Source organism: Tachypleus tridentatus, chromosome 13 (assembly GCF_004210375.1).
Source record: "Tachypleus tridentatus isolate NWPU-2018 chromosome 13, ASM421037v1, whole genome shotgun sequence".
NCBI classification, from domain to species: Eukaryota; Metazoa; Arthropoda; class Merostomata; order Xiphosura; family Limulidae; genus Tachypleus; species Tachypleus tridentatus.
Genome location: NC_134837.1, coordinates 217,865,009 through 217,892,631, shown reverse-complemented (window position 1 = coordinate 217,892,631; position 27,623 = coordinate 217,865,009). Strand labels below are relative to the sequence as shown.

The following is a 27,623-nucleotide window of genomic DNA, read 5'->3' as shown; positions in this document are numbered from 1 at the left end:
AATCTCTCAGTATTGTTACAATTGAGATTAAGTATCCATTTATCCAAAATTGTTACATATACACAGGCTTTCATAGGGTGACTAACTAATTGTGAAGAGCTTCAAGGTCATTGTAAAAGTTTTGAAACAACTTGATTGGGTAATAAAAAAAACAACTATGTTTTTTTGTGGGATATTTCAACCAGATGTGTAAAGATGTTTTTGCATTTAGTAATTAAGAACAGCAGTGAAGTCACTCATTATCACTGAAGACAGGCATGTCTTAGATGGCAACAGTAGAATAAAACTTTTGATATATTAGTTTTCAAATATATAATACAATAAAGGTTCTTTTGTCAATCTTAAAAAACTGTTTATTTCACAAAATATTATATATATCGGTGTTTAATTGTGATTATCTGATGAATATTTAGTGGACTAAAAATCTTTGTTTGAACATCATAACACCTGTTCATGTAAAAAACCTTTTTAGTTACAGATTCATTAGTTTGAGGTAACAAATAAACTGAAAAGAAATTCCAGATTTTTTTTTTTCTGTTCAACAACACACTAACATAAAACAACAGACATCTTTGTGAATAGTATCTTTAATATTCAAAGATCTGCTGCTAATACACGTCTAACTCTTCCATGGTAATTCATAGATATCTGGAACAAGACCAGCAACAATGTGTTCTCAATACAGCTAGTTTTTGTTAATCTGAAGATGACCAAAGAAGGTAGCAACATTGTTCTGTACTTTATTTTAATTAGAGGTTCAATACCCATACCAGCAGTCTTGAGAATACATTTTTACTTCAGTTGGGTTTCTTGTTATTATGAGGAATAGCAACAACTGCAATACTAAATACCTCAAATGCAAACTTCTTAATGGAATGTAAAACCAAAAGTGGAAAGATGCAGTAGCTTTATAAATTACTTACCCATTATAAAAATGCCAATAAAGCTTTTAAAAGAGTTCTCCAACAAACTTAAGTTTGTCCAAATACTTTGGGAACAATATTTGAATTCCACCAGTTTTTGCTGGTTGCACATCAACATTTTTTTTGCATGAGCTCTCTTGGTGATTGTAGAAAGAAAATAAAAGTAAATTTGGATTATTGAAAAACTAATTTCTGAACATTAATCTATTAGGTTAAGTGTATAATTTAACATGCCAAATTTGATGGCCATTCAGCAATACCTGTGATAAGACTAAATCCATTCTTTAACAGAGTTTTTGGACATTTTATCTATCAGAAGAAACACTAAACAGAACAGTGAATATGAACTTAAAGTTGACATAACATTCGAAAGGAAAATATTTATGTTAATACTTTCTTATAAAATATACTGTACAATGTAACAAACAGTAATTTCTTATTTCACAACATTTAACAAATCCCAAGTTCCATAATGTTTAAATCTTAATTTTTTGTTTTTTTTAATTGTTGTAAGAAACAAGATAACACACACAAGCAAATTGGAAAAAATATCTGTAGAAATTGTGATTTCAAAATTACATTCGCAAACTAAAGACTAGAGCCAAGAATTCTTCATAAGAAATCCTAATCCATCCATCTTGATCAGTGTCGTGGTGACGGAAAGCAGCAGTCAAAGTCTTAAAAAAAATATATATATAAAAGCTTTAAAAATTTCAATACATTAAGCTTTTGTTATTTCTTAGGGCCTAATTCGTGTTGCTATTTTTAATAAAGTTTATTAAAGTTTCCCTCTACAATGCTGCTAAAGATGTAAGACATGAAATTTTAAGTTAAAAGACTACCATTTAAAACCACAAGAACAAATAAATAAACTAGTGCAGAATTTCACAAATTATATATTTGTTGTAAAAAATAAGTGACAAAAACCTGTGGAAGAAAGTATAATTTTTTGTGAAAAAAGGCAAAACTCTATGCTAACGTATGGTTCATGTGAATGTAACAATACTGTACAGTTTTCTCTCCCTCTTGTCAAACTTTAGTTACAACCATGAAATATGAAAGTGATTTTGTATAGTACTTAGCTTGTCTTCAGATTTACTGCAAGTTTTCCCAGGTTAGGTAAAGAAAATATTTAATCTCTCAAACTTGTCCCTAAGTTTACCAACTTCCATGTTTACAGTTAAATCTAAAAATTACTTGTGCAATAATTTTTTTTATTTTGCTTTTGATCAACTTATAAACACAATGTATATTTAGTCCATTTATGGTTTTTAGTACAGTCTCTAATATCGTTTGGTACACAGATACGTTTTCTGTTTAAAATATAGAATGTATTTGATTTCAATTTCTGACAGTTGTCCCTAGTTAAGTAACCTATATTTAGTTAAGTCTTAGAATTACCAATACAATTAAACATTTTAAAGTTTTTTTTTTTATTTCACACTGATACACTGTTTCAAGCATAGAATGGAAACAAGAAACAGTTGCACAATGAAAAGTTTTCTTGTTTTATCAGCATTTCTTGGCCTTAACTATTAGACGATTCTTTATTTTGTTGTTTCATTTTTAGTGCATCATAGGCTTGTTCAATTATATTAAATTTATTATTCTGTCAGAAATTCATGGGAGTTGTCAATCTGGAGCATGTTCAATAATGATTAAATGCAATGTGAAAAATATTTAACTTCTCTCTAAAATTGCAATTATTAATCCACAAATATATATGATACAAAAGTAGTAAAGGAAAATATTTGCATTACATGTCTATAAGCTTGCAACACCAAATTTAACTAAAAGATATTTAACATGTTTAAAAGTACTATAATATTGATTGGTTATTTTTCTTTTCTTGGGAATTGAATTTGACCAAAGTTAAGTCCAAAAAAAAAAGTATTCAAACACTTACCTGAAGTAAAACACACAACTGGATAAAATCATCAAATTTTATAGAACCTGCAGCATCTCGATCAAACTTCCGTATAAGTGTGACATAGAAATTTTCCGAAAATCTATATCCTGAAATATAGACAGAATAGTGAAACGAAGTTATTGATACTGGTGTAGAAGTCAAAAACATTCACACTTTGACTTGTTAATACAAATCAAAGTTATCTCAAGATTTTGTGAGTCATTTTGTTTTTGCATTGGTTACAATGACCATTTTTCATTGTCAATAATAAACTAATAAATTGTAATAATTTGAAACCATAGTTTTTATCTATCCATTAATAGAATTATTGATACTACATTTGTTTACTGTTGAGCACAAAGCTATAAGCTTTTAGTTCTATATATATTGGGAACATTTTGTTCACTTCAAGTTCATTCAGTGGTCTCGGGTTTAGTTCCCATTACCACTAATCTTGTTCACCTCATCTTTGTTATGGAAAATCTGATAAGGCAATGTACCACTGTCACTAATTATGAACTGTTAACTAAAACGAATGCAAGCACCTGGCAACATCTACCATCAACTTCTATTATTTGCTTGTACCAATTATGATTTGAGGGACACTATTCTAATTAAGTTTGATTAATCATTTAGAAAAAAACAATTACCAAGTCCTATTACTTAGAAACATTAATGAAGATAAAACAGTGATAAAATTAACAGCAAGTGAAAACATCTTTAGTAACTGTCTGGTTAGACTTACTGTCCTTTAATAGTTTTATTACAAATTCTTCCAAGAATTGTAGACAAAGATGTTGATGAAATATTAGTTGGAAATTCAAGGAATATAAATAATTTTGGATTATTAATTTTTTGCGTTTCCAAAGGAGAATGAGCATTGGAAATATTCTAGATTTATATCAGACACTAACTCACAGAAACTACAAGACGAGAAATTAAGATAAATTTATTTTTAACGTCTCAGAAAAAAAACAACATTTGTGATAAATGGCATTACAATTATACTACGCATCTGAACTTAATATTTAATTCCAGAATGTTTTTAGTTAATATAGAGTAGAATTATAAAGTACAATTTTCTGACAATCATTAACTTCAAAATTACTTTCACAAATGAAAAATTATAGTGAATCATCTCACATACACATAATGAAAACTACAATATTACTCTAGGAACACTTTAAATTGGAGGTACGTAGCATAAAAACTAGCATACTTAGTTATGTACTAGTTCAAAACATTGTAACAGCATATATGGACATACCAAAAGTTGTTAAGGCAGTCTGCAGTTCATTTTTGTCAATATTTCCAGAATTATCTCGATCAAAACTCTTGAAACAGTTTAACCAATCAGTAATGTATTTCCACAATGAACAAAATTCTTCAAAGTTAATTGTTCCACTGTTGTCTCGATCAAACATCCCTGAAAATTGGTACAATGAAATGAAAAGCGTATACTGATTTAGTTATGTTGAAAATAAATGTTTAGAAAACTTTCACCACCATTAAAAGTTAATATTATCATCCTATTAGGTTAAAACATGAGTATTAAAATTACAAAACAAGATTGTTGCATTTTCTTTTTAAGCAAACTATTAAAGGTGTAAACATATTACATGTAAATAAAATAAATTCCAGAAAACCTCAAATGCTAACACATCTTACACATTGTATGTTTTTAGAATTCTGGGCAAAGCCATGCAAAGGCTATTTGCACTAGCTGTCCCTAATTTAGTAATGTAAGACAAGAGAGAAGGCAGCTAGTCACCACCACCTACTGCCAACTCTTAGGCTACTCTTTTACTAATAAAATAATGGGATTGAACATCACATTATAATGATTCCATAGTTGAAAGGGTGAACATGTTTGGTGTGATAGAGATTCAAACCCGTAATCCTGAGATTACAAGTCAAGCTTCCCACCCACCAGGCTAATGCATTTTTACTTGCCTGTCAAATTAACAATTTGACATGTTTTAATAATGCACTTAACCCAGTTTTTTTTACAAGTGTGTATGTTAAAAGAAAAGAAGTGAGCCCGCAATAATGTAACACAGCAAGTACATGTCAGTAAAATAGCCATGTTGAAATATCTTGAATAAAATGTAAATGTATGAAACAACTTTTACATCATTCACTATGTATTAATGTGATTTCATATCAGTAAGATATTTTATTAATTTCTCAGTTATAACAACTGCCTTTGAAACATCTGAATATCATTAGTGTAATGCAAGTTAAATTTTATGGAAAAGCTTGTTATACTATGTAGATTTCTATTTATTCACCCACAGTTTCAAATCTGTACATACATCAATATATGGAGACAGTCATTTTCTCTCTCAGTATAAAAGACAAACTGATGGAGTCCCAGTTCAAAGGGTTTTCAAAACTAAATACCCACAGTTTTTATTTTAGTTCTGGGTTTCGTAGTCATTCATATAATAAATGTTTAATCATCCCTACACTCTGTTCCACCAAGCATTTTAACATAAACACAATTACAAAAATTGCTGCCACTGATGCACTATACTGTAAAATGGTCTAAAGTTCTTTATCAACACTTTTTTGGCTAACTCAAAACAACAGCTACATATACAAAGGTAGAACAAATAACCATTGTTAATTTTATTTCCTTAAATATTATCATCTGGACTTGATCACATAGAACCATCATGTAACTGTGAAACTATGCACACTGTAAGTCTGAATATGTTGCGTGTATTTTTTTCAAAACTTAGGAAGCATTTAGTTAATATCACAGTTCTGTTATACATAAAAAAATCAGATCATTTAATGAGGTATTCTTGGTAAAGATTTGTATATAAATTTATGAAAACTTTATTGACTCAGCCTGAGTGAAAGGTGATTTGCATACTGAGAACAAAAATATTTTTCATTTTACAGTTTCATATTTCATTTTCAAAATCCTTTAGAACCTTATTATTTTTCTTCTCATTTTCTTTTGCCTTACACTAATTGTATTAAAATCAACATAGAGAAAAGTTAAAAAATATAAAATAAAATGAATAACAGTTTTGTCTATAATGATTGCATACTGACAGAAAATTCCAAATTAGTTATCCTAATATCTTCAACTTCTAACCTTCTCACATCTACATTGAACCCACTGTTGCACGTAAAAAGCAACAGTTCACAGCTAGCTTTGATTAGGATGAGAAACAAAGTGAGAGTAAATTTTTCAGATGAAGAGAGAAGGAATATTAAGAAGGGTTAGCTCCAAAAAACATCTACAATCGTAAGATTAGGAGAACTTGGGAGAAATAAAGAAATCAGAGGTAATGGAATGAGCTTAAATATTGAAATGTATAACAAACCACAGAAACAAAGAAATTATATCAGCATAAATACCATTATGATGAAAGTTAGCAAACAAATCTAACTCACTGTGAAGACTTAAGGTGATTAGGCCTACAAAAAAAAAAAAAACTTCACCATACACACACACACACACACACATACAAAAATTGTTATGTAACTAAAGCATCCACACAATCATTATAGAACCAGGACTATCAATATACATTGACAAATACATTGAACCACCAAAGTTGACACCACAGTTACACTTTACCCTTCATGCTGTAGACACACTGCAGAAGTAAGGTATCTAACTTTTGATAGTGGCAGAAATAGCTGTTCAAAAAGAGCATCAAAGTAAAGTGACCAGCATAACTGTCAAGGAAAAGATCTAAATGATAAAAGAGTAGAGCTATTTATGATGTCTTGATGTTTTCAAAACAAGTCGCACAAGAGATGAAAAATTGGAGAACTATATGTAAGTGATACATGTTCTGTAATGTGTAAAATATATTTAGAAATTTTTATTCAGAGGTGTTGTTGATAGTTGGAGTTGTAACTCAACAAGGAAAGGCATTCAATATTTCAGATGTAATTTTATATGATTGACAAACTGTATATAGTTGACCTCAAACAAGTAAAAACACCATGCAGACATGCAAAATGTTAAATGTCCTAGTTATCCTGACTTGAGAAGAAAGTAATTACAGAACAAGATAAAACTTAACAGGCTAGATAGTCTACATACTTTGTAAGCATGTAAAAGTCAGACATTACTGACTGTTAACACTAACAATTTTAGAGGAAAGGTATCTGATGTGGTACTGAAGCTCCAGTGTCAGAAAAACACTAGAGTAAAAGGAAGGATTCAGTACATTCAAATTTTGACCAGAACCCATTTGTTTTCAACAGTTTTAACAATAAATCTTGTTTTATGCACAACTAAACTTTAAATATTTTAAGCCACTACATGCTTGTAACTTTCTATACAACCTGTTATATCTTGTATATTGGATGCAAAACCATTTATTTACATGTAATACTACTTTTGGCTTGTTATGTATTATAATTTATCTTAGATTAGTCATTTCAAATAAATGGAAATTTAAATTTTGGTGTAAAACTTAATTGAATGTCAATATGTATCAAATTTATAATATTTGCTGACAAGACTGATACACAAATTTAACAAATATATTTTAGTATAAAAATAATGTAATTTATAATAACAGTTATACAAATAATAATTGATGTACAATAGCTTTGCAAACAAACTAAACAGTCTTCTATCTGGTCTAGAACTGAATATTTTATCAATGGTCCAGGTCCACAATGAGCAAATTAACTCCAAGTTGATATTGCTACACCTTAATTAAGCTAGTTAGCTGTCTTTTACCGACAAAGATATTTAACATCATTGTAGAAATACTAACATCCAAAGTTACTGAACTTTATAAAATGTTCCAAATCTATACACATTTCTGATCAAATATCTGTAGTTTTCTGACTAGTAAGCATTTAAGACAAATATAGTTTTCAAAGCTTACAGTATATTGAATATGGTGCCCAAAACATTTTCTATTACTGCATCTTCGCTTTCATACCAATTAGTTGAGATCCTCGAAAATTCAATAATGTTCATAGATATACTAGCATTTTTGTAAAACATATTGCTGATTCTTACTCTTGAGAATCTTCTACAAATTTAGAGAACAAGTAGGACTTGCACAATACATGTTCAACAATGTATGACATCCATCAAACTGAAAGAAATGTAGATATTAAAGTAAATGCATAACAGTAAATCTGTTAAGACCAATCACAAATGGCAAACATATCTAAAGTTAGTTGATGATAACACAAAATCTATTATTCACAGACAATATAAAAGTCTGTCATACCATTACAAATGGAGTTGAATACAAGAAAAAGGCATTACTTTCATGAGTACATATTACCATAAAATGCTGTTAAAGTATGTCAGTAACAAGTTTTTTGTAGTATATACAAATATATGGGTGTATTGGGGTAAGGATTCTTCTACAGTAGGTGCCTATGACCTGTTGACAAAATATCCGACAATAAACAAGCAGCACACATTTCAGTTGTTTTCAGTATATATACCTTAAACAAGTTAAATGTATGTACAAAATTCTTCACATTATGGAGATCATAGGGCTATCTTAAATACTATAAAGTTCTCTTATTCTTGTCAAAAGCTCACTTAGGCTAATTCAATTGCCTAAGAATTCAGTTGATAAACCAAACTATTTTTCTCTGTTTTTAATCTCAACAATATCCACGTACAATTCACTTGCACTGTCACACAAGTTACTGCAGTTGCATCTTGAACTTTGACAAAAGGCAGATGATTATGTAAAGTCCATAGAGGTGGGTTCAATTACTTTAGAACATCATTTAATGAAACAAATTATCATTCTTATCTCTTTCAAATTGTTAATCTCACTCGTGGCTATTTATTCCCATGATGCTTAACTTTGTTTTCTAACTTTCATTGGATTGAATTTCTCTTTCACATGATTTTACTTTTATTCTGTTTTCACTCATCTGGTCATAGCTATTTATTAATCTTATCACTCAGGCCTTCTAGAAATCTCCACAGCCTCAACATCAAGGGATTTTCAAATACAACATTTGATAGCTTCAACATAAATTAATTACAAACATAAAATAAATAATACTACCTACATTAAACAGTCTTTTAAATCTGACAAAGTACAATAAGAATATATTTTTAAATTCAAAATTGAAAGCTTATACTTACCAATCATCATCCTCACTGTTTCTGAATTGAAAGGTTTCCATGAACCTAAAATGTTCAGAAAAAAAATTACAGGCTAATTAGTCCTAATTTAGTATTGATAAAAATTCTAATGTCTGATAAAAGTTTTGCGAAATCACTTGGTGAATTATTATACCATAAAATGAAATCAACATTCTAATTCACTAAATATAAAATTTGGATAATTAATATGTTAAATTTTTCAAGGATGTTGCTTGCTTATCTCAAAAGTGGAAAGGGTTTGAACTTAGCTTTTCAAAAAGCTTTATTACAGGGTGCTACACAAGAGAGTAGTTATGAAAACTACACTGAGAGGGATTGGGAAAATACTAAATTACATTGTAGGGCAGTTTGATGAAAGAATTGTCTCAATAATAATTACTTGGGCCTTTGCTTTTCTTATTTAACATTAATGGTATTGACAGAAAGATAACAATAAATAGTAAAATTTTCTTATGACACTCTTGGGTATTTTTCACTGTGCTGAGGATGTTAAAGTACTTAGTATAACCCTGATCAATCGGTAAGATGGAAACAGTAAAGTGAAGTTACTATGCTTAGGTTATAATTTTAAATTGCATATTTACTTTAGATAAGAAGCCACTCCACAATACTACTGATGAAAAGGATATCAGCATAACACTGAACAAGTCAAACTAGTAGAGCAGTGCTCTGTTGCTAGCAACAAGTATAATAGTATTTTAGGGTGTTATTTATAGTTATATTAATTATAGGTCTAAAGATTCACCTCACTGTATGAAACACTAGTTATCCCTCACATGGAGTACTGTGTATGTTCATTGTCTCTTATCTAAGAAGTAATATTGGCTTGTACAGGATTTACAGGAGGTCTAACAGGATAATTCTAGAGACAGTGATAGAGTAAGATCACTTAATTTCTTTTCTAAAGAAAAAAGAAGGAAAAAAAGTATTTTATTTTTATGTTGTCCAGAGAATTGACAGTATAAGAATTATACATTTCTTTATGCTATATTCTGAAAATAACAGGACAAGAGAAGACAAGCTTAAGATTTAGAAGACCGATTAAAGTCCAATTTCAACAGTTTTGTTTTACTACTGCTAGTAGTGAAGGAAAGCATTTTACAGTAATTTATTAGAGGAATCAATGATTTCCTGTAAAATAAAAGATGGTTTTAAGTTTTTCTTGTCTGAAGGATGGGTGAAAAAAAAAAAAAAAAAAGACAACTTTGAGGGACTTTAGCCAGTTTGATATATGAAATTGGTTTCATAAATTTAAGTGACTTTTTAGCTCTAATCTGTAGGCTTACCTTACTTTGATCAGTAATCATTACTAAATAAATGAATTTTTATTTAATTGCATCCCTTATATCCTAATAACACTGCACAACAAAGCTTTTGCTTCTTGAACACTGTTGGGTGTTCCTTATAGATATTTGGTTGATGATCATGAAAATCACATCCAAATTTGCCCATCACGCATCATTTCATTGAAATCTTCAGTTTTGCTACAATGGAAATACAATATCAGGGCAACTGGAATCCGTCAATGCTTGCTGATTACTGTTGGACACTGCAATGTGATGCACTGGACATTGAATACAAACAAAAATCAGAAGCAAAACACTTTTAATTATGTTGAACTTAATTGTGTATTAGAAACATAAACGCAATTAAATACGTTACTGTTGGTAAACAGTTAACTATCTATTTCTCAGAGTTCCTATGTGATGAAGCAAAACCAAAACTATATTTGTGCAAACCCACCAGGTACTTGTCACAATCAGCAAATACTTTTCAGGAAGCAAAATTTTTCAAAAAAATTGTGATGCAGTGTAACTAATGAAATATTTTAAAATAACCAAAATCTTAACTTATCACAAGACAATTATGAAAATTTTCAAAGTTTTCACATAAAAATATAAAACTACTATATAGTAAGTAAACACAAAATGTACTTTGAGAAAAGTGGTAAAATCTGGCACTTTACATGAATTTGAGAGATTATTCAATTTCCTGAAAAATAAAAGGTAGGTTTAAAGTTTATACTTTTATCAAGGGTAGATCTGCATGGAAGACTTCAAGGACCAAATGGCCCTTTTTTGCCTGCAAGTTAAGAGATTTCATCTAAAATCATTGTAGCATACAAGAGTTCCCTGTAAAATTAATATGCAAAGATCATTTATAATTATTGAAGCTGTAAGAACTTAAATACATTCACCTGCTTATTGTCTGACAATTATTAACCAAATTCTAGAAGCTCATGAATGACATACAATAAACCTTTTCTAGCTTGGGAGTGTGTCAATAACATTCTTTGACTTTTCCTTTTCACAGTAGAAATATTTAACCATATTATATTAAACTTAAAGGTATTCATGAAATTTAGCTTTGTTTTTCTATCATTTTCTATATCGTGAAATGTCCAAACTTTTATTGTGAAACTGTTTAAAAAATTTCCTTTTTACTTTCAAATTTAGTATTTTAAATGTTTTTCAAAAGTACCATAGTTGCATTCTCAACTGAAACAAAAGATTTTACTGGACAACTAAACACAGTGAAGACTTGAATATTCATTGGGCTTACCATTTGATAGTGCACTCTGTAATTCAGTAGCAGATATTGCACCACTTCTGTCTCTGTCAACTCTGAAATAATTAAAAAATAATTTGTAATCAATGCTCCTTAATGTTATTAATGGTGTATAGGCTTGGTCTTAAAGGACCAGAAATTGCAAACCAGTTGATATCTTTCCACGACAACTTTATTGACACATTTGTTTTTTTATGGCAAAGCAGTTACAAATTGTATCAGTAGTTTCAGAAATCACTTGAATGAAACTATAATCAACATAGTCTAAAGGCACTGAATTGGACAAGATTTCTGTACTTTTTTGTAGATGTAGCTATTTACATTGAAACTGAGAGATCCAATCAGAAAGAATACCATTTTATATTTACTGTTAAACATTGAAAGTGTGGTTTGTTACAAGTAATATTTGTGAAGAGTGATCATTACATAATCAGGTTTGTTGTTATGCTACATGTCATGAAAATATTGAAATAGCTGATGCCTGTTTATGATGGGTAAATGCCAATTATTCTTTGGAAAATTAAATCTATATTGTTTTACGAACATTCTCAATTAATTATAAGATTGTAACAATATACGTAAAAAAAAAACATTTTCTGTATCTTGTTAATCATCTTCTTGGAAAAAGAAAATTGTCTAGCTATGTATCTCAGAAGGGCTGGTTTGGTTATTAACACTTTTACTGATAAGGAGAGAACAACGTTTTGACCTTTTATCAGTAGTTAATACCCATGCCAGTTATTCTGAGATACATTTTTATTTTACGTGGGTTTCTTGTCATCAAGAAACATTTCTATTATTTCAAAGACATTTTTTGTGTGGATTTTATAAGTGGTCTTTGAGCAGAATCTCAAAGCATGTATATGTTCAAATCTGTTTCTTGATAAAACCTTATAGATTGAACTATATGAAAATAACTGTTAAAATGAAGAAGACAAGGAGTCTAATGGGAAAAGACAAATTCATAAATATATAGCTATCTAGATGGTCCAAGAGGTCCCTTTTCGTCCTTAATGTTGTATTATTAAATAAAAAATGTTGACTGAAATTTAAAAAAAATATACAATATCACATGAACTGGTGGAGGGCCAGTAACAAAAAAAAATCCCCATTTATGAAGCACCCAAAGAGAGACCTGGAAGTATGGAACTAAAAGAGAAACATTAAACCTCAGTGGGAGACACCATGCAACATCTGATCCTGGTACACTCTTCACTCTTTTATATAAAAGACTGTATTGCAAACAGAAAACATGAATGGGACTCTTGGTGTTGAATGGCTGAGGCATGATAGACCATAATGGTAGTTCAACCTCATCCAACACTAGGCAGTATCTGGGATGGTACATCAGGTTCATATAGGTAGAGGATCACCAACTTATTTGCTTCAAATCAGGAATTGGTAGAGAATACAAGCTTCCATACCAAATCTGTCTGCATTTACACTTCCAACACAAACTAATACCAGATCCACAAGGAACCAGCATCCAGTGGATTGTAGCAAGGCAGAAAACTCACATAGGATATTTCCATTCCAAAACCTTTAGTATGTAGTAGGAGGAAGATACCTGGCCATGCACAAGTGAGAAGACATGTTGCAATACAACCAATGTCAGATTCAACACAAATTCTAGTACACTGCAAAACGAGGAACCACAACTTGCGGTGCATCTCCAGTCTTAAAATGTGAAAGCAGTGTGCATTTATCATCCAATGTGTGGCAGAAGGTGGATTGGTTGGTTGGTTGATTTAGTGTTTTATGGCACAAAGCAGCTAGGCTATCTGCACCAAACATCTGGTAAAAAGGTAAAAGTAAATTCAGTAAAATTCATAAAAGGAAATTAAGGTAAAACAAAACAAAGTTAATAAATAAATAAATAGCGTAAAACCAATGTTTACATCTAGTCCACAATGTCAAGAGAAAACCTACAGTAATTCATGTTGTAAAAGACTTTCCATAACGTGACTGTAATAATTATAACTTGCCAGGAAGATTAACAGGTAAGTACAATAACCACTGTCAGTCACCTGAAGTTGGCTTTTCCACAGTCCTGGTTGAGTTACTTAATGTTATGGTCAGTTTCTAATTTCAAACTGAATTAGATGAACTGTGATTTTTAAAAGGGAACCACATTAAAAAGGTGTAAAGTATAAATTAAAAAATTTAAAGGGCATTAAACAGATTAATGACCTTTAAAAAAAACTAAAAACATTACCAAGGTGGACAGTGTCACCATCACCAATAACACTGTCTAATGTCATGGGCAAACCTTGAGACAGAACATGTTTAAAATGGTGCTGTCGTTGTGAATCATAACAATGACAAGAAAGTAAAATGTGGTTTATTGTGACCTGAGTGTTATGCAGACAATACATTGGTGCATCAGTTCCAGATAAAAGGAAATGATGAGTTAAAAACTGTGACAAATGCGTAGTCTAGTTAGAACAACTTCCTTTTTCTAATCCTTATGGTAACAAGATGCCCAAAGTCCAATACAGGGTTTTATTTGGAAAAGCTTGTTTTCGCATTGCTCACTCCAAGTCGACTGCCAGCTGGCATGGAGCCTAGCCTTGAATACAGGTCCATAGTTCATGTATGGTGCAGGCACAGCAGTGATAGTGCCAGAGCAGATAGACTTAGCTGCAGTGTTGGTGAGCTCATTCCTGCAAATACCAATGTGGCCCAGTATCCAGAAAATCTGGATAGAAGTAGATGTTAAAGAGAAATGGGCGAGTCAGTTTTGAATATCAGTGAGAACAGGGTGTGAACCAACATGAAGCTATTCCAGGGCCAGTAGAGAACTAAGCGAGTCAGTATAAATCGTGCAGTTCGAGTACTGCTTAGCTTCTGTGTGATTCGGGGCTGGAGAAATTGCATACAGTTCAGCAGTGAACACAGAAGCTGTATCGGGGATTCTGCATGCAACCACAGAACCACAACAAACCATGGCAGAGCCCATACAGTCACCTGATTTCGAACCATCTGTATACATAGGAATGGAAGGATGGTTCAAAAGAGTTTCAGCAAATAGCAGACAGTATTTCCAATCAGGAGTATCTACTTCTCTCAGATGACTTAAAGATAGGTCACAATTGGGGACTGTAAGAAGCCATGGAGTCAGTATAAATCGCAGTTCGAGTACTGCTTAGCTTCTGTGTGATTCGGGGCTGGAGAAATTGCATACAGTTCAGCAGTGAACACAGAAGCTGTATCGGGGATTCTGCATGCAACCACAGAACCACAACAAACCATGGCAGAGCCCATACAGTCACCTGATTTCGAACCATCTGTATACATAGGAATGGAAGGATGGTTCAAAAGAGTTTCAGCAAATAGCAGACAGTATTTCCAATCAGGAGTATCTACTTCTCTCAGATGACTTAAAGATAGGTCACAATTGGGGACTGTAAGAAGCCATGGTGGGATGGGCTGACCAGTGGATATAGCAATGTTATCCAAGGACAGACCCAATTCATCTAACTGTACCTGGATACGAAGGCCAAAAGGAGCAATGAGAGACTGTCTGGTCTGAGAAAGCATGACCCATCGAGGAAGAAAAACACAACCCCAGGTGGGATGCTTTTGTAAGGAACGAAGTTTCGAAGCATATAGTAAAGACAGTTGCAAATGGCAGAGGTGCAAGAAAAGTTCAGGAGACTATGTATAAGCACTGAACTGGGGAAGTGCAGAAAGCCCCAGTGCAGAGCCTAAATCCTTGATGATGATGAGGATCTAGCATCTTTAAGGCCAAGGTTCTGGCAGAGCCATAGACCAGTGATCCATAGTCAAGTTTCAATTGAATAAGAGCACAATATATCTTTAGCATAGAATGTAAGTCCACTCCCCAAGTGGTGGAAGAGAGGACATAGAGGATGTTCAATGCTCTTGTGCATTTGGCCCATAGCTGCTTGGTGTGTGGTATAAAAGTTAGCTTATGGTCAAAAATAAGCCCCAACAACTGTGTCTCAGAGACCACAGGCAGCACAACTTCACTGATATGGAGTTCAGGATCAGGGTGAATACCCCGTTGATGGCAAAAGTACATGCAAACGGTTTTAAAGAGAGAGAAGATAAAGCTGTTTGCTGTGGTCCACTTCAGTAAACAATTGAGGGCATTCTGTAGCCACCGCTCAATATACCTCATGTTTGACGACTGACATGAGATGTGAAAGTCGTTGATATAGAGCCTGTTTGCAACAGTGAGAGTTGTTTAGTGATGGCATTAATTTTTACACTGAAAAGTGTGACACTAAGAACACAGCCCTGAGGGATTTCAAGTTCCTGTATAAAAAAACGGGAAAGTGTCAAACCAACACGAACTCAGAATCTCCTGTCCATTAAAAAATTTTAATAAAAATGGGCAAATGGCCACATAACCCATATATATGGTCTCACAAAATGCCATACCTCCATGTTGTATCATACGCTTTCTCAATGTCAAAGAATATTGATACAAGATGTTGTCGTCTGAGAAAGGCTTCACTGATTGATGTTTAAAGTTGAATTAGGTGGTCCATGGTGGAGCACTGTCGTCAGAACCCACACACTGGGTGGGAGAGGAGGTTGTTTGATTCAAGGAACCAAACAACATGAGCATTAACCATCCTCTCTAAGGTCTTACAGAGACAGCTCGTCACAGCAATTGAATGGTAGTTTGAAGGAATCTTGGGATCCTTTCCAGGCTTGGAGAAAGGCAGGACAATAGCCTGGTACCAGGCATCAGGAAAAACATTATCCTGCCAGATCCAGTTGAAAACAACCATAAGGATAGCAAGAGAAGCAAGAGATAGATGGCGCAGCATCTCATAGTATATATCATCAGGTCCAACCAATGTACTGCCAAACTGATGAAGGGCCAGTTTGAGTTCCACCAGCGTAAAGGGACAATTATAGTCATAGAGACAATCAGCTCGAAAGGAAAGAGGTGATCGCTCTGCCCAAGTTTTTATGGCTAAGAAGGTAGAAATGGCAGAAGTGCTAGATACCCAGCAAAAGCTTTCACCTAGAGTATCAGCAATGATCTGGGTATCAGTTACTTCCTGATCATCAGAGAGCAAGATCGAGAGGGGGACAGAGTGATATTGCCCACTGACCTTTTTGAATCTTGTCTCAAATTACTTTGGAACTGGTGGTAGAGGTTATGCTGGTTGTGAACTTAATCCTAGATTCCTTCTGATTTTGACATCTAACCCATTGAACAGGTGCACGGGCCTGCTGGAAAGCGATGAGGTTCGAGAGTGTGGGATATCTACGGAAAGTATCTCAGGCTCATTTTTGAGCCTTCCATGCCATGTGGCAGGCAGGATCCCACCATGGACCAGGATACAGTGGAAAATGTGTCAAGGTTTTAGGAATACACTGAGCAGCTGCTTATATAAAACAGTCAGTTGCTGCTGCCACATAGTCATTTATTGGTGGCTTACAGACATTGACAGGGTCAAGTTCTGTGAGAGCGGTAAAAAAAGGGCTAATTTGCCTCATCCAGCTTCCACCAGGGCATGTGAGTTGGGTGGCATTGACCATGGCCAGTCTCTCTAAGATTATAGAAAATGATCACTGCCTCATGGATTATTGTCAACCCTCCATGAAAAATGGTAAAGTAACGTAAGGGGAGCAAATTGAGAGATCAATATCAGTGAAGGACTGAGTAGGCATATGGAAATAATTAGAAAAACCAGTATTGAAAAGAGAAAGGTTGTGATCAGAGAGCATACACTCCACAGAGCGACCCCTCCTATCAATATCAGCACTTCACCAGAGGAGATGATGTCCATTAAAGTCCCCCCAGGATGAAAAAGGGAGATGACAACTGTTCAATGACAGCATCAAGGTCTGATTGATCGTATGTCTCTCCAGGTAGCAAAGAGAACAAACAGTGATGTTATGACTCAAGGAAACACGGATGGTTACAGCCTCCAAGGGTGTGTCGAGTGGCAAAGACAGGGTGGGCATATGCTGATCAACCAACAGTGCCACCCATCCAAGCACTTGTCCATCACACAGCCTGTCATTTCTGTATAAAGAAAACCACCAAAAGGTGACTGTATCGGTAGGTTTCAGAAATGTTTCCTGTAAGGAGAGACAAACAGGATGGTAGGAAGCAATCAGTGTTTTGAGGTCATTCAAATTAGAATGTAAACCTTGACAGTTCCATTGTATCAGGGTGGCCATTTTTATTTACGTATTTTGGGCAGAGAACCCTTCCATTTACTACCACATCGTTTTTCCTTATTCAAGGGAGGTCTATCGACCTCCATGGATCCTGCCCTGGGTTGATTGGGCAGGTCTTTGTTGTTAGAAGGGGATTCCAGATACTGAAAATGTGAACAAATGATTGTTTTGCATCTTGGGGTGAGAGGAAGATGGATCTGAGGAAATGCCTGTACCTGGAACCAATGGATGTGGATCTTTGGGTTTGGTGGAATGTATATCAGGGACAGAGATAGGTGTCGAAGTTGATTCATCAATTTTTTTAACCATGGAGGTCAAAAGACTTTTCATTTGTTTGGAGAATGATTCTTTAGGAGGCACAGAGAGTTCTGTCTGCACTCCCACAGTAGCTGTGGAACAAAGTGCAGCAGCATACATCCGAGATAAGGTGGTGGACAGCAATTTTCGAGCCTCAAGATAGGTAATGTTATGAATTGTTTTCAAACGCTGCACCTCTTTTTCTTCCAACCATTCAGGGCAAGAACGAAATTAGGACAGGTGAGAGCCATTGCAATTGATGCAATGAGGGTCTGTTTCACACTCATAGGCATCATGGTCCCTGCCACTGCAACGAGCACACGTCAAGGAACCATGACATGACATGTTCAAGTGACCAAACTGTTGACACTGGAAACAGAGAGGGTTTGGAATGTATGGCCATACTCTGCAATTAAGATAACCCGCCTTGATGGTGGCAGGTGGACGTGGCAACGTAAACTTCAGAATGAGGACACTGGTCAGCACCGTAATTTCAACTTTGCGGTGGAGATACACCTCACTGCAGAAACTCCTTAGGTGAAGAAACCAGCGAGAATCTCCGACTCGGGGATGTTCTTCAAATCCCTCTCAACAATAGCTCCTCATGAAGAATTCAAAGTAGCATGAGGTGTAACCTCAATAGGTATATCCCCAACTGCTTTTGAATACAAGAGAAGTTCACTGTGTTGAGATGTGGATGTTTCCACCAATATGTCACCAGATCGAAGCTTTTGTACTAACTTTGGAGAGCCAGCAACTCCCTCTAGTTCCTTCTGAATGAAAAAGGAAGATATTTGCCCTAAAGGTTTGTCTAAAAGAGAATATTGGGTACGAAAATGAGGTACAACAGATGGTACAGATGTTGAAGATTGCTGCTTAGAAACTTCAAGATGTGGTCATTTACCTATGGACTGTTTTTTCACTATTTTATTTAAGTTTTTATTTGGAGGATTCATAATAAAAAAGGGTAATTTTAGTGCCCATTGACCCTACCCACCATGGAGTCCTATGATAGGGTGCACTACAATGTCAAACAAGGACCCAAACACCAGCATCAGATATAATATCCACAACACCTGTTGAGAACATCCAACACTGGTACTTGATTGACCCTAGCCCGAGTGGACCAGCTGATGACCCAAGGGGGACCTCCCATTTACAGGAATTCAAGGTTGAAGTAGTGTGTTAGAGTTGGACCCCTCAACCACCAGGATCCTCTCCTCCCCTTCACAGATTGCTATGCATGGCAAACATGTGGGTGGATGTTTAGATCCCAGAGGAGGTAAACTGAAAGAACAGAACCTTCCCTGGGTGGTCCCCTCACCATGTACAGGAATCCACACCGAGGGGGGATAGAAGGTAGTATACCAGCCAGAACATGTGGGTACTTAGTTAGACCATCTACAAACAATAATGAACCCATCATAAACATACATACATCCAGGAGGATGATACATAGTAGGAACATCTTAGCTCAAGGGAAAACTACAATGATATATAAATATATATTAGTGATATAGAAAAGTGCTTCTACCAAAATCTGGTAATATCTGAAATTATACATCTATGGTAGGAAGGATATACCACCAACACATGATTCTAACTGTAATTGAGCCATCTCCAACCAACAAAAGACCCATCTGGAATGTACCTACAGAGGACGGTAAGAAAGAGGAATCCCACAGTAGGAAAAAGCAATCAGTCAGATATATTGATCGTAATATGTTACAATGTGACAATCAAACCATGGCTGCATTAGGAATTGTACATCATGTCCACAGTAGGAAGTGCTGTATGCCATTCGATTCGATACCCGCAGAATGCTACCACTTTACTCTCAACTGACTAGCATGATTCATCACTAAGGAAATAAATTAGTGTTGTGTAAACTAATAAGTTAATTAGAATTACAATGAAAATGATTAAAGTCACAGAAATAACCAACTAATTAAAATTACAGTTAAATTAACTGTCACAAAAATAATCAACTAAGTGAAATAAGGATTTCCAATTATTCCAACTATCCAAGTTATCAAAATATTGCCATAAAGTTTATTTGTTGTTGAGCACAGTTACATAATAGGATGTGGAGGTGATTCATGATTTAGGGGTTTTAGATTTGTTTCCCCCCAATGCCTCTGAACTTGCTCATCCTGTCTATGTTACTGAAAGATACTATGACTATCTACCACTGTCACTAACTTTAAACTGCTAGCGTAAGGAAAGATAAATGATTCGCAGCATCTACCACCAACTCAGCGACTACTTGTGTTAAATAAATGGTAAATAATTTACTGTTTTTCTTCATTGTGTATTTGTAATTTATAACTACAAAATTGTACTCTTTAATGTTGTACAAGCAGGCATGCATTTAGTGAATGGACCCAAGGATTCTGCCTTCCCATTTTATCCAGAAATGAATAACTTTCATTTAATTTTGTACGAGAATGTGCAGATCTGGACTGGGGTCTATACCACCACCTTAGTGCTTTTCAGAAATTAAAAAAACAAAAAACTTACACTATTCTATAGTATCAAAACGAAACATCAGGTGTCAGGGTTTGTATTTGGTTGGGATATCAATCACTATCAAAGCCTTTTTTGAAATTTTCTAAATTCAACAAAGCTGGAGTTGACGTCAATTCAGTTAAGACTTCAGCTACTAACTGATAATTTCTGAACCAATACAACAATACTAATATCTATTAAATGCTACTGTGGTACATTTCCCACTCCATGGCTTTTTCCAGACACACTAACAACGTGTTTAAACTTTAGAAATTGTTGTTGTTATTAAGCACAAAGCTACACAAACAGCTATCTGTGTTCTGCCCACAATGGGTATTGAAACATTTTTTGGTGACATAAGTCTGAGTATACATACCACTGTACCACTTGGGGGGGAGTACAGATATGTTTTCAAAGATAGTATTGTTTAAGACACTTGCACCTCTTGTTGCAGAAGTTATAATTCTCATGAGAAAAATGTTTTCATATAGTTGGTAACAAAAATAAGTGAAAACACAAGAGGTAGAACTATACAAGTAAAAATACTTTTAATGTTTTAAAACTGGCATGCCGTTTACCAACACTTTAAATCTTTTAAAGATATTGTGATAATTATTTTAACTTCAATTGAAAAGTTTGAAATGTTTTTCAATTTTTTTTCATTTCAGTCTCATTATTATAAAATACAAACTTTAAAACTGCTGGATTGTAATTTAACTTAGCTAATCATTTACAGAATATATTATTTTAAGTTACATTAGGACTTTCATATTACTGTAGCTAGAGTGAAGCTAAATGACATTACTTATAAACAAAGTAATAATAAACAAAATAATACCTTATTAACTTAACACTTAATTTTATTCTCATTCAGTTCCTGATGGTTTTCAAACTTTGTAAAATAAAGTTATAGCTATCATTAATTTAACAAACACAAACTGATATTACAATATTTCTGTTGCCAGACTTTAAGGGATGGCTTTAATATTCAATTTTTAAATTATTCATTAATAGTTTTTAGTATAATTTAGAGGGTTAAACAGCTGAGATGGACCAATAGGTCCCATGCTGTTGCAAAATCTTACACTATATTCAAGTTCCTTGAGAAACATCCATAATTACTAGGTTTTTATTTTGACTAAGTATGTGTTTGTCCAATAAATGAAACATCTTATGATTTATTACTTTCTATTGGTAGATTATGAAGTGCTTAAGTTGCTGCACAGTTACATTTAAGGCTCTAACATGAATGCAACCATACATTAAAACCTGCAAAATAATACCAAATTTTCTATATCATACAAGAAGTGTGGAAAAATGTACCCAATACTGTTACAGCAGGTGACTGACAAGTAAATGAGTATTGTATTGTTTCTGTATGTTATACAATGCATCTACATTACATGTATGATACTTTTTTTTATAGCAGTGTTTAAAGTCTAAAGATAGTTTTCTTTGGGTTTTTATAACTTTTGTCACTTTATGAAATTGTTGTGTGTGTAAACTTTAAAATCAAATTTGTACATCAATTCTAACTATATGTTAATAATTTTAACTCAAAAAATACTTTAGAATTCATATTTGCTATTTTATGACTGTGATGCATGAAGAGAAATGGAAAACATGTTCATATTTTCATTTCTGCACAGTTGCAAATAGTTCTGCCTCCAAACAAAACAACTCACTTGTCAATTTTCCTTTTCTTTTTAGAATTTCCAGCCCATTCCCAAGAATAAGTTTATTCTTGCTAAAACTCTATCATTGCTTGAAAATCAAAAAATGGATAATGTATTAAGTATTTTCCTGATTGGTGAAACTTTATTAAGGTGCAAAATAAAGTGATTGTACTATTTACTTAGAAAATGATAAAAGAAATTTTGAATGTAATTAGATAATGCAGGAATAAGACTATTACATATTAGTAAAGGGATAGTTTCAAAGAGTTTTCTCTTATAATTTCTGGAAATGTTCTTTTTTTGTTTGTGAAAGTACATAATATTAAACTATGTTTAAAAGCTACATAATTTTTTTCAGTGAAAAGATATGTAATAATTGATATAAAAGTTAGCTTATACATTTTAGGGAAATGACGAACATATGACAAAAAGCTTACTTCAATGTTTAGAAAATTACTGAAAGTTACAAGTGTTTTACCAATACACACAGGAATATATACACTAAAGTATGATAAAGTCACATCACTAGAGGTTGCTTAAGTTTTTATAAATGTATTTTGTAGAGATTTGATTCTTTGCTTAAAGTTAATGTTCTACCTTTTTCATACATATACTGCATTTTTATATCATGTTTATTCTTTTTAAATAACCCACATAAATGAATTAGCCAGCTGATAACTTAATTATATCTAACTGCAGTTATTGTAACTTTTAAATACAAACATTAATAGCCTTATTTTTCATTATTTAATTATTTTATGAAGTTTATAAAATATTGTTGATGGCCTGTTACTTATTTTAAAAAACAAACATCATGACAAAGGCACAGTGGTGTTTAATTGATATTAGTAATTCATCTACCAAGTAAGAAGTATTCAGATTATCCAAATATTTTGGAGAAGTTTTTTTATTTTGACATAAAATGTGCTTCTCCACAAAACGGCATTATGATTACATTTAGATTTATCAAATGAAACCAAGGACAGTTTTGAAAATTACTTTTCAACTGTTGGCACACATGCACCTGGGCAGTGATAGTGAATATTTATCAGTGGTGAAACAGATAGAGATACAAGATCTCTTTCAAAGTCTACAATAAATTAGATAGTTCACCAAAAGTAAAAAAATACCCAATTAAAAGTGTCTTACATCAAGTTTTATTTGCAATTTGTAGAACTACTGCCTTCATAAATGTTGACACTTTAACAGATTTTGAAAATATTACTTTACTTCATAATTATTTAAACTGACTTTCATTAACGTACTATAGGTATTTCTATTGTAAATTCACAATAGAATAAAAACTAGATATTAAGTTTGAATAGTATCAGTTGCAGAACATTTGTGACCAATGTAAAACAAAACTAAAATTTAGATCACAAAATAAGTAACATTGTATCATTGATTTTTTTTTTCCCCAGTTACAACAATGGAAATTTTTCCCAATATTGCTGTGAACTTTAAAGAGCACCAAGAATGTCTCAACTTGAATTATTATGTATATTAACAATCATAGCTTGAGGCTGTCTGCAGGAGTAAAGATTTCAATTGCATGTCTATGGTTAAAATGGTTTGAAATAAGCTCTTCAAAAGAATTATTAAATCTTTGCTGTGTTCTTCAGTTATACTTTCATAGTCTGGAAAGGTTCAAGATGGTTTAATCTTACAAATTAATCCTTTTCCCATTTATACACATCCCATGAATGCACCACAATTTTTTTTTTCTGCCCCATAAAATTATTTACTTCCTGAATGTAAATGTTTGTTTTAACTTGACCACTGTCCAAAATATCAAAGGTAAACTGGATGTATAAAGGGAAATTAGACTCTTAAATGATGCTGAAGGCAAGATTTTTTGTTGAAGACTATGGATGCTTTGTGTAGGAAGAGGGAAGTAAATTACTAAACTCTGTTTGCTGGCATAACCCCCAAAGTGGTAATGTTAACTTCAAAATTCATTGTCACAGAAAAGTTCACTAAATTTGAGTGCAGAAATAAAGCAACTAGAATGAACTGATAAATATTAATATCAAACACAGATTGAATGAAAACAAATTAATTTGAAATTGAACCACTTTGTGAGGAACCATAATCAAACATGAAGCATTAAATAAACAAGAGAGCATATCTGAATTCAAATTTGGCCCAATGAGAAGAGACAGGTCAGAAAAGGAAAATAGAGGGAGTCACATGCATCATGTCATGCTCCTGTTAGTGACAAGGTGATGCAAAAGGATTTGCATAAGACATGTAGGAATCTTGCAATTCCCAAAATGAAGAAGTGGAAAGGCTTGTGGCATGTATAAAGAAAAAGTTTGCATACAGAGGGCAGCAGTGAATGGGAATAGCTAATTTTGTAAGAGACGTTAGAACTGTAGTAGAAATCCAAAATAAAACTTTCACACAATCAGAACTCAAGTTTTATTACAAAAGAAAACAGCAGCAGCAAATTCATGCCTATTAGGGGCTTGATACAAAAATCAATGTTATTAATTTCACTAAATAAAGAAATTGTGAAAAACAACCACAAGGAAAAACCAACAACATATAATTTAAAAAAAAACAAACAGAATTTATCAGAATAAAACCATACTATCTGATAAGCTAACTCATTTAAATTCAAGGTAAGGGTTTTAATCCATAGTTAGACTATGATGTTACACCTTTCATGACTAGCTAACTTGCATATCTTTCACAACATTAATATCTGCAGGTCACCACTATTGCAAGTTTGTGTCTGGTTGTATTATGAAACTTACTCAAATTCAACATGCTTCAGCTTGAATTTGTTCTTTAGTGTAAATAAGAATTCATAATTGAACTAACCAACAGTAAGAATAGAAAATGAATGGTAAACAAAACAATAACAAAATTCCCTATCTCAAAAGATTTCTTAGTTTCCAAGAGACCCTGCATTAGTTAGAGCAACATATGCTACCACATAAACATCTGTTCTAATTGCATACAGGTGGGCCATAATATCTAGAAACCACCTACACAATGCTGTCAACATTCTTGCACAAGATTGAATAAAGCAATGTTTTCCATGAGGAATAACAGGTATTACCTACTTGAAGAATAAAAATTGATGAAGGTAATTTAAAACATGATACAGTTTTTTCAACCACATGTTATGTGAACTTTCATGTATTTAGAATAGAAGAAGAAACCTGAATTGGGGAAAGATAGTTAAATGGATTGTGGGGTGGCTGCATAAGAAAAAACATGTTAATATCAATGAAGTTCAATCAAACTGAACCCCTGTTGCAAGTAGTGGCTTCAGGGGTCAGTGCTTGGGCCTTTGCTTTACTTACGTATAATGATAACAAACAGGTTGACTAGGTTAAGCTTTTATGCATTTGTACTTGTATTAAGAATGTTTTGGTACTACAGAATGGTTCAGATGAAGTGGTAGGTCGCTCAAATATTTGGCAAATAACCTTTAAGTATAGCTAAATTAAGATAATGCATTGTGGTTATATAGATCACATCCTCAATGTATATTAAACCCACTGAATAACAATTATGAAAAAAAAAAGAATTTTGACATAACAATATTGCAGCCACTCCAATCATCAGAGGAGAGGTACAAATGTGACTGGAAAGATGTAAGGGCTATCTTATGAGGATAGGTTAAGATTTGTTTTTTGTTGTTTTTTTGATAAAGTAGGGATAGGAAGCATTAAAGATTATGTTCAATATACCAGTTATTTTTCCTTTTTTTATCTAACTTTTTTATATTGTGTATTATGTGAAATGGTGACAACAGCCTATACTGCTCTTATTCTAATTTGGAATTTATTCAGTGTTTATATATGTTACATATTTCTGGTTTTGTGTTAGCCGAGTTGCAGATTTTACTTAAACATATTTGTGCATACATTTACTTCTCATAAATCTCATTATTTCTATTCATCATTATGGTTCACAGAAGTAAGGTAATTGTAATTCTGTACTTTTAACAGTTGTTTCAAAATAGAAACTTTACAGTATTTGAATAGTTCAATTACAACTAATTATGGCCTGCAATAACAGTGGTATAAAATTAATACTTCACAGTATCAATTATATATTCTGAATATAAAAATTACTTTGAATTGGATACAGTTACTAAGCTATTTTTACAAAACTTTAAAGGCAATAAATGGATATCACATAGGGTGACATTCTCAAATAAAAAGTAGAGGTACTCAGCTGGGTGAAGCAGACCTGTTTTGAGAAAGAAAAACAATATATGTATGAACAAAAAAATGACAAAGCAGCTCAAATACATTCTGGTACTAGTACCATCTTAAAAACGTTCTGGTATTAAGTACCAGCAGAATTTCACACATGGATATAATATATTATATACTTGTAAAAAAAAAAAAAAAATTGTTTCACTGAAAAGTGTGTATGTTGAATTTCAAAATCTATGCATAAAAGAGCTGATGTTTTATTACAGTGATATGAATTTTTTAAATAAGGAAATCCAGTAGAACCATGCAAACAATAAAGTCTGTTAAGTGTCTTTAACTGGTCCTGTTCATGCTTCAGATTTCAAAACCAATATCAATGAAGTTAACTGATGTACATAACTTCAAAAAACTCTGTACGATTTTATTTTAAGATGTGGATAATTAATAATATTAATATCAATACCATATAATAACAAAACAAAAATCACTGCAGTTTATTGTTACTATCAAACAATGAAAAGCTTTACCTAAAACTTAAGTTAAATACACGTTATGACACAAAATTATATTTTCAAAACAATACTGGTTATTATTAGAGAATAATGCTGTATTGTACTAATATCAATAATTATGGTTTTGAATTTGAATGGTTGTCTTATGATGTTAATTGCAACTTGAAGTTAACTCGCATTATTATTATTAGGCCGGTCTTACTTACTCAGTCATACATTAGTGTCACCTCGTGATGAAGAAACCCACTTGAAGTAAAAATGTATTCTCAAGACGGCAGGTACGAGTATTAAAACCTTTATTAAACTACAGAACAACGTTTCGACCCTTTTAAATAATCTTCAGAAATTGTAATGCTAGTGCTAAGACTGAGTAGGTGTGGTTTGAATAAAGTATTAGAAGTTTGACTTTGGATTACTGCTTAGGATCGTTTTCAAAAATCTAGCGCTTCTGCTAATAGCAACGTCAATTTAAATTTTGGTATACTAGTAACATTATCAGATTTGATGTGAACTTACCCTTGAAAAACATTCCAGAGAAATTGTCTGTCTACCATTTGGTGTTGGTAATAGGCCATCTTTATAATTTACCAAAACTAAACACAAAACAGTCAATGAACAATCTTCCTCAGGTTAGTACGCACAACACTACCAAAAGTACAAACCTAAAATCCTAAACAGTGGCGAAATACTCCACACCCAAATCTAAAAGCCTACGCAACTTCCGCCACAAATGCTGTAGATTTTCGTGAGT

General features: G+C 32.9%; 1 protein-coding gene across 1 annotated transcript; it reads right to left on the bottom strand.

The window, feature by feature from the left end:
• Positions 1-571: 571 nt before the first annotated feature.
• Positions 572-27,623, bottom strand: LOC143240333 (programmed cell death protein 6-like). Its single transcript, XM_076482594.1, has 6 exons — positions 27,389-27,623; positions 11,525-11,586; positions 8,942-8,986; positions 4,100-4,258; positions 2,830-2,939; positions 572-1,600 (listed from the first exon to the last, which is right to left on the bottom strand). The coding sequence occupies exons 1-6, from the start codon at positions 27,445-27,447 to the stop codon at positions 1,499-1,501; spliced, it is 537 nt and encodes a 178-aa protein (XP_076338709.1). The 5' UTR covers positions 27,448-27,623; the 3' UTR covers positions 572-1,498.

Excerpts from the sequence above, each read along its gene's own strand:
- LOC143240333 (XM_076482594.1), bottom strand. The coding sequence starts at position 27,447 with ATGGCCTATTACCAACACCAAATGGTAGACAGACAATTTCTCTGGAAT. Across the intron at positions 8,987-11,524 it reads ACAGAGTGCACTATCAAATG|GTTCATGGAAACCTTTCAAT; the intron begins GTAAGCCCAATG and ends TGAACATTTTAG. Across the intron at positions 2,940-4,099 it reads GACTGCCTTAACAACTTTTG|GATATAGATTTTCGGAAAAT; the intron begins GTATGTCCATAT and ends TCTATATTTCAG.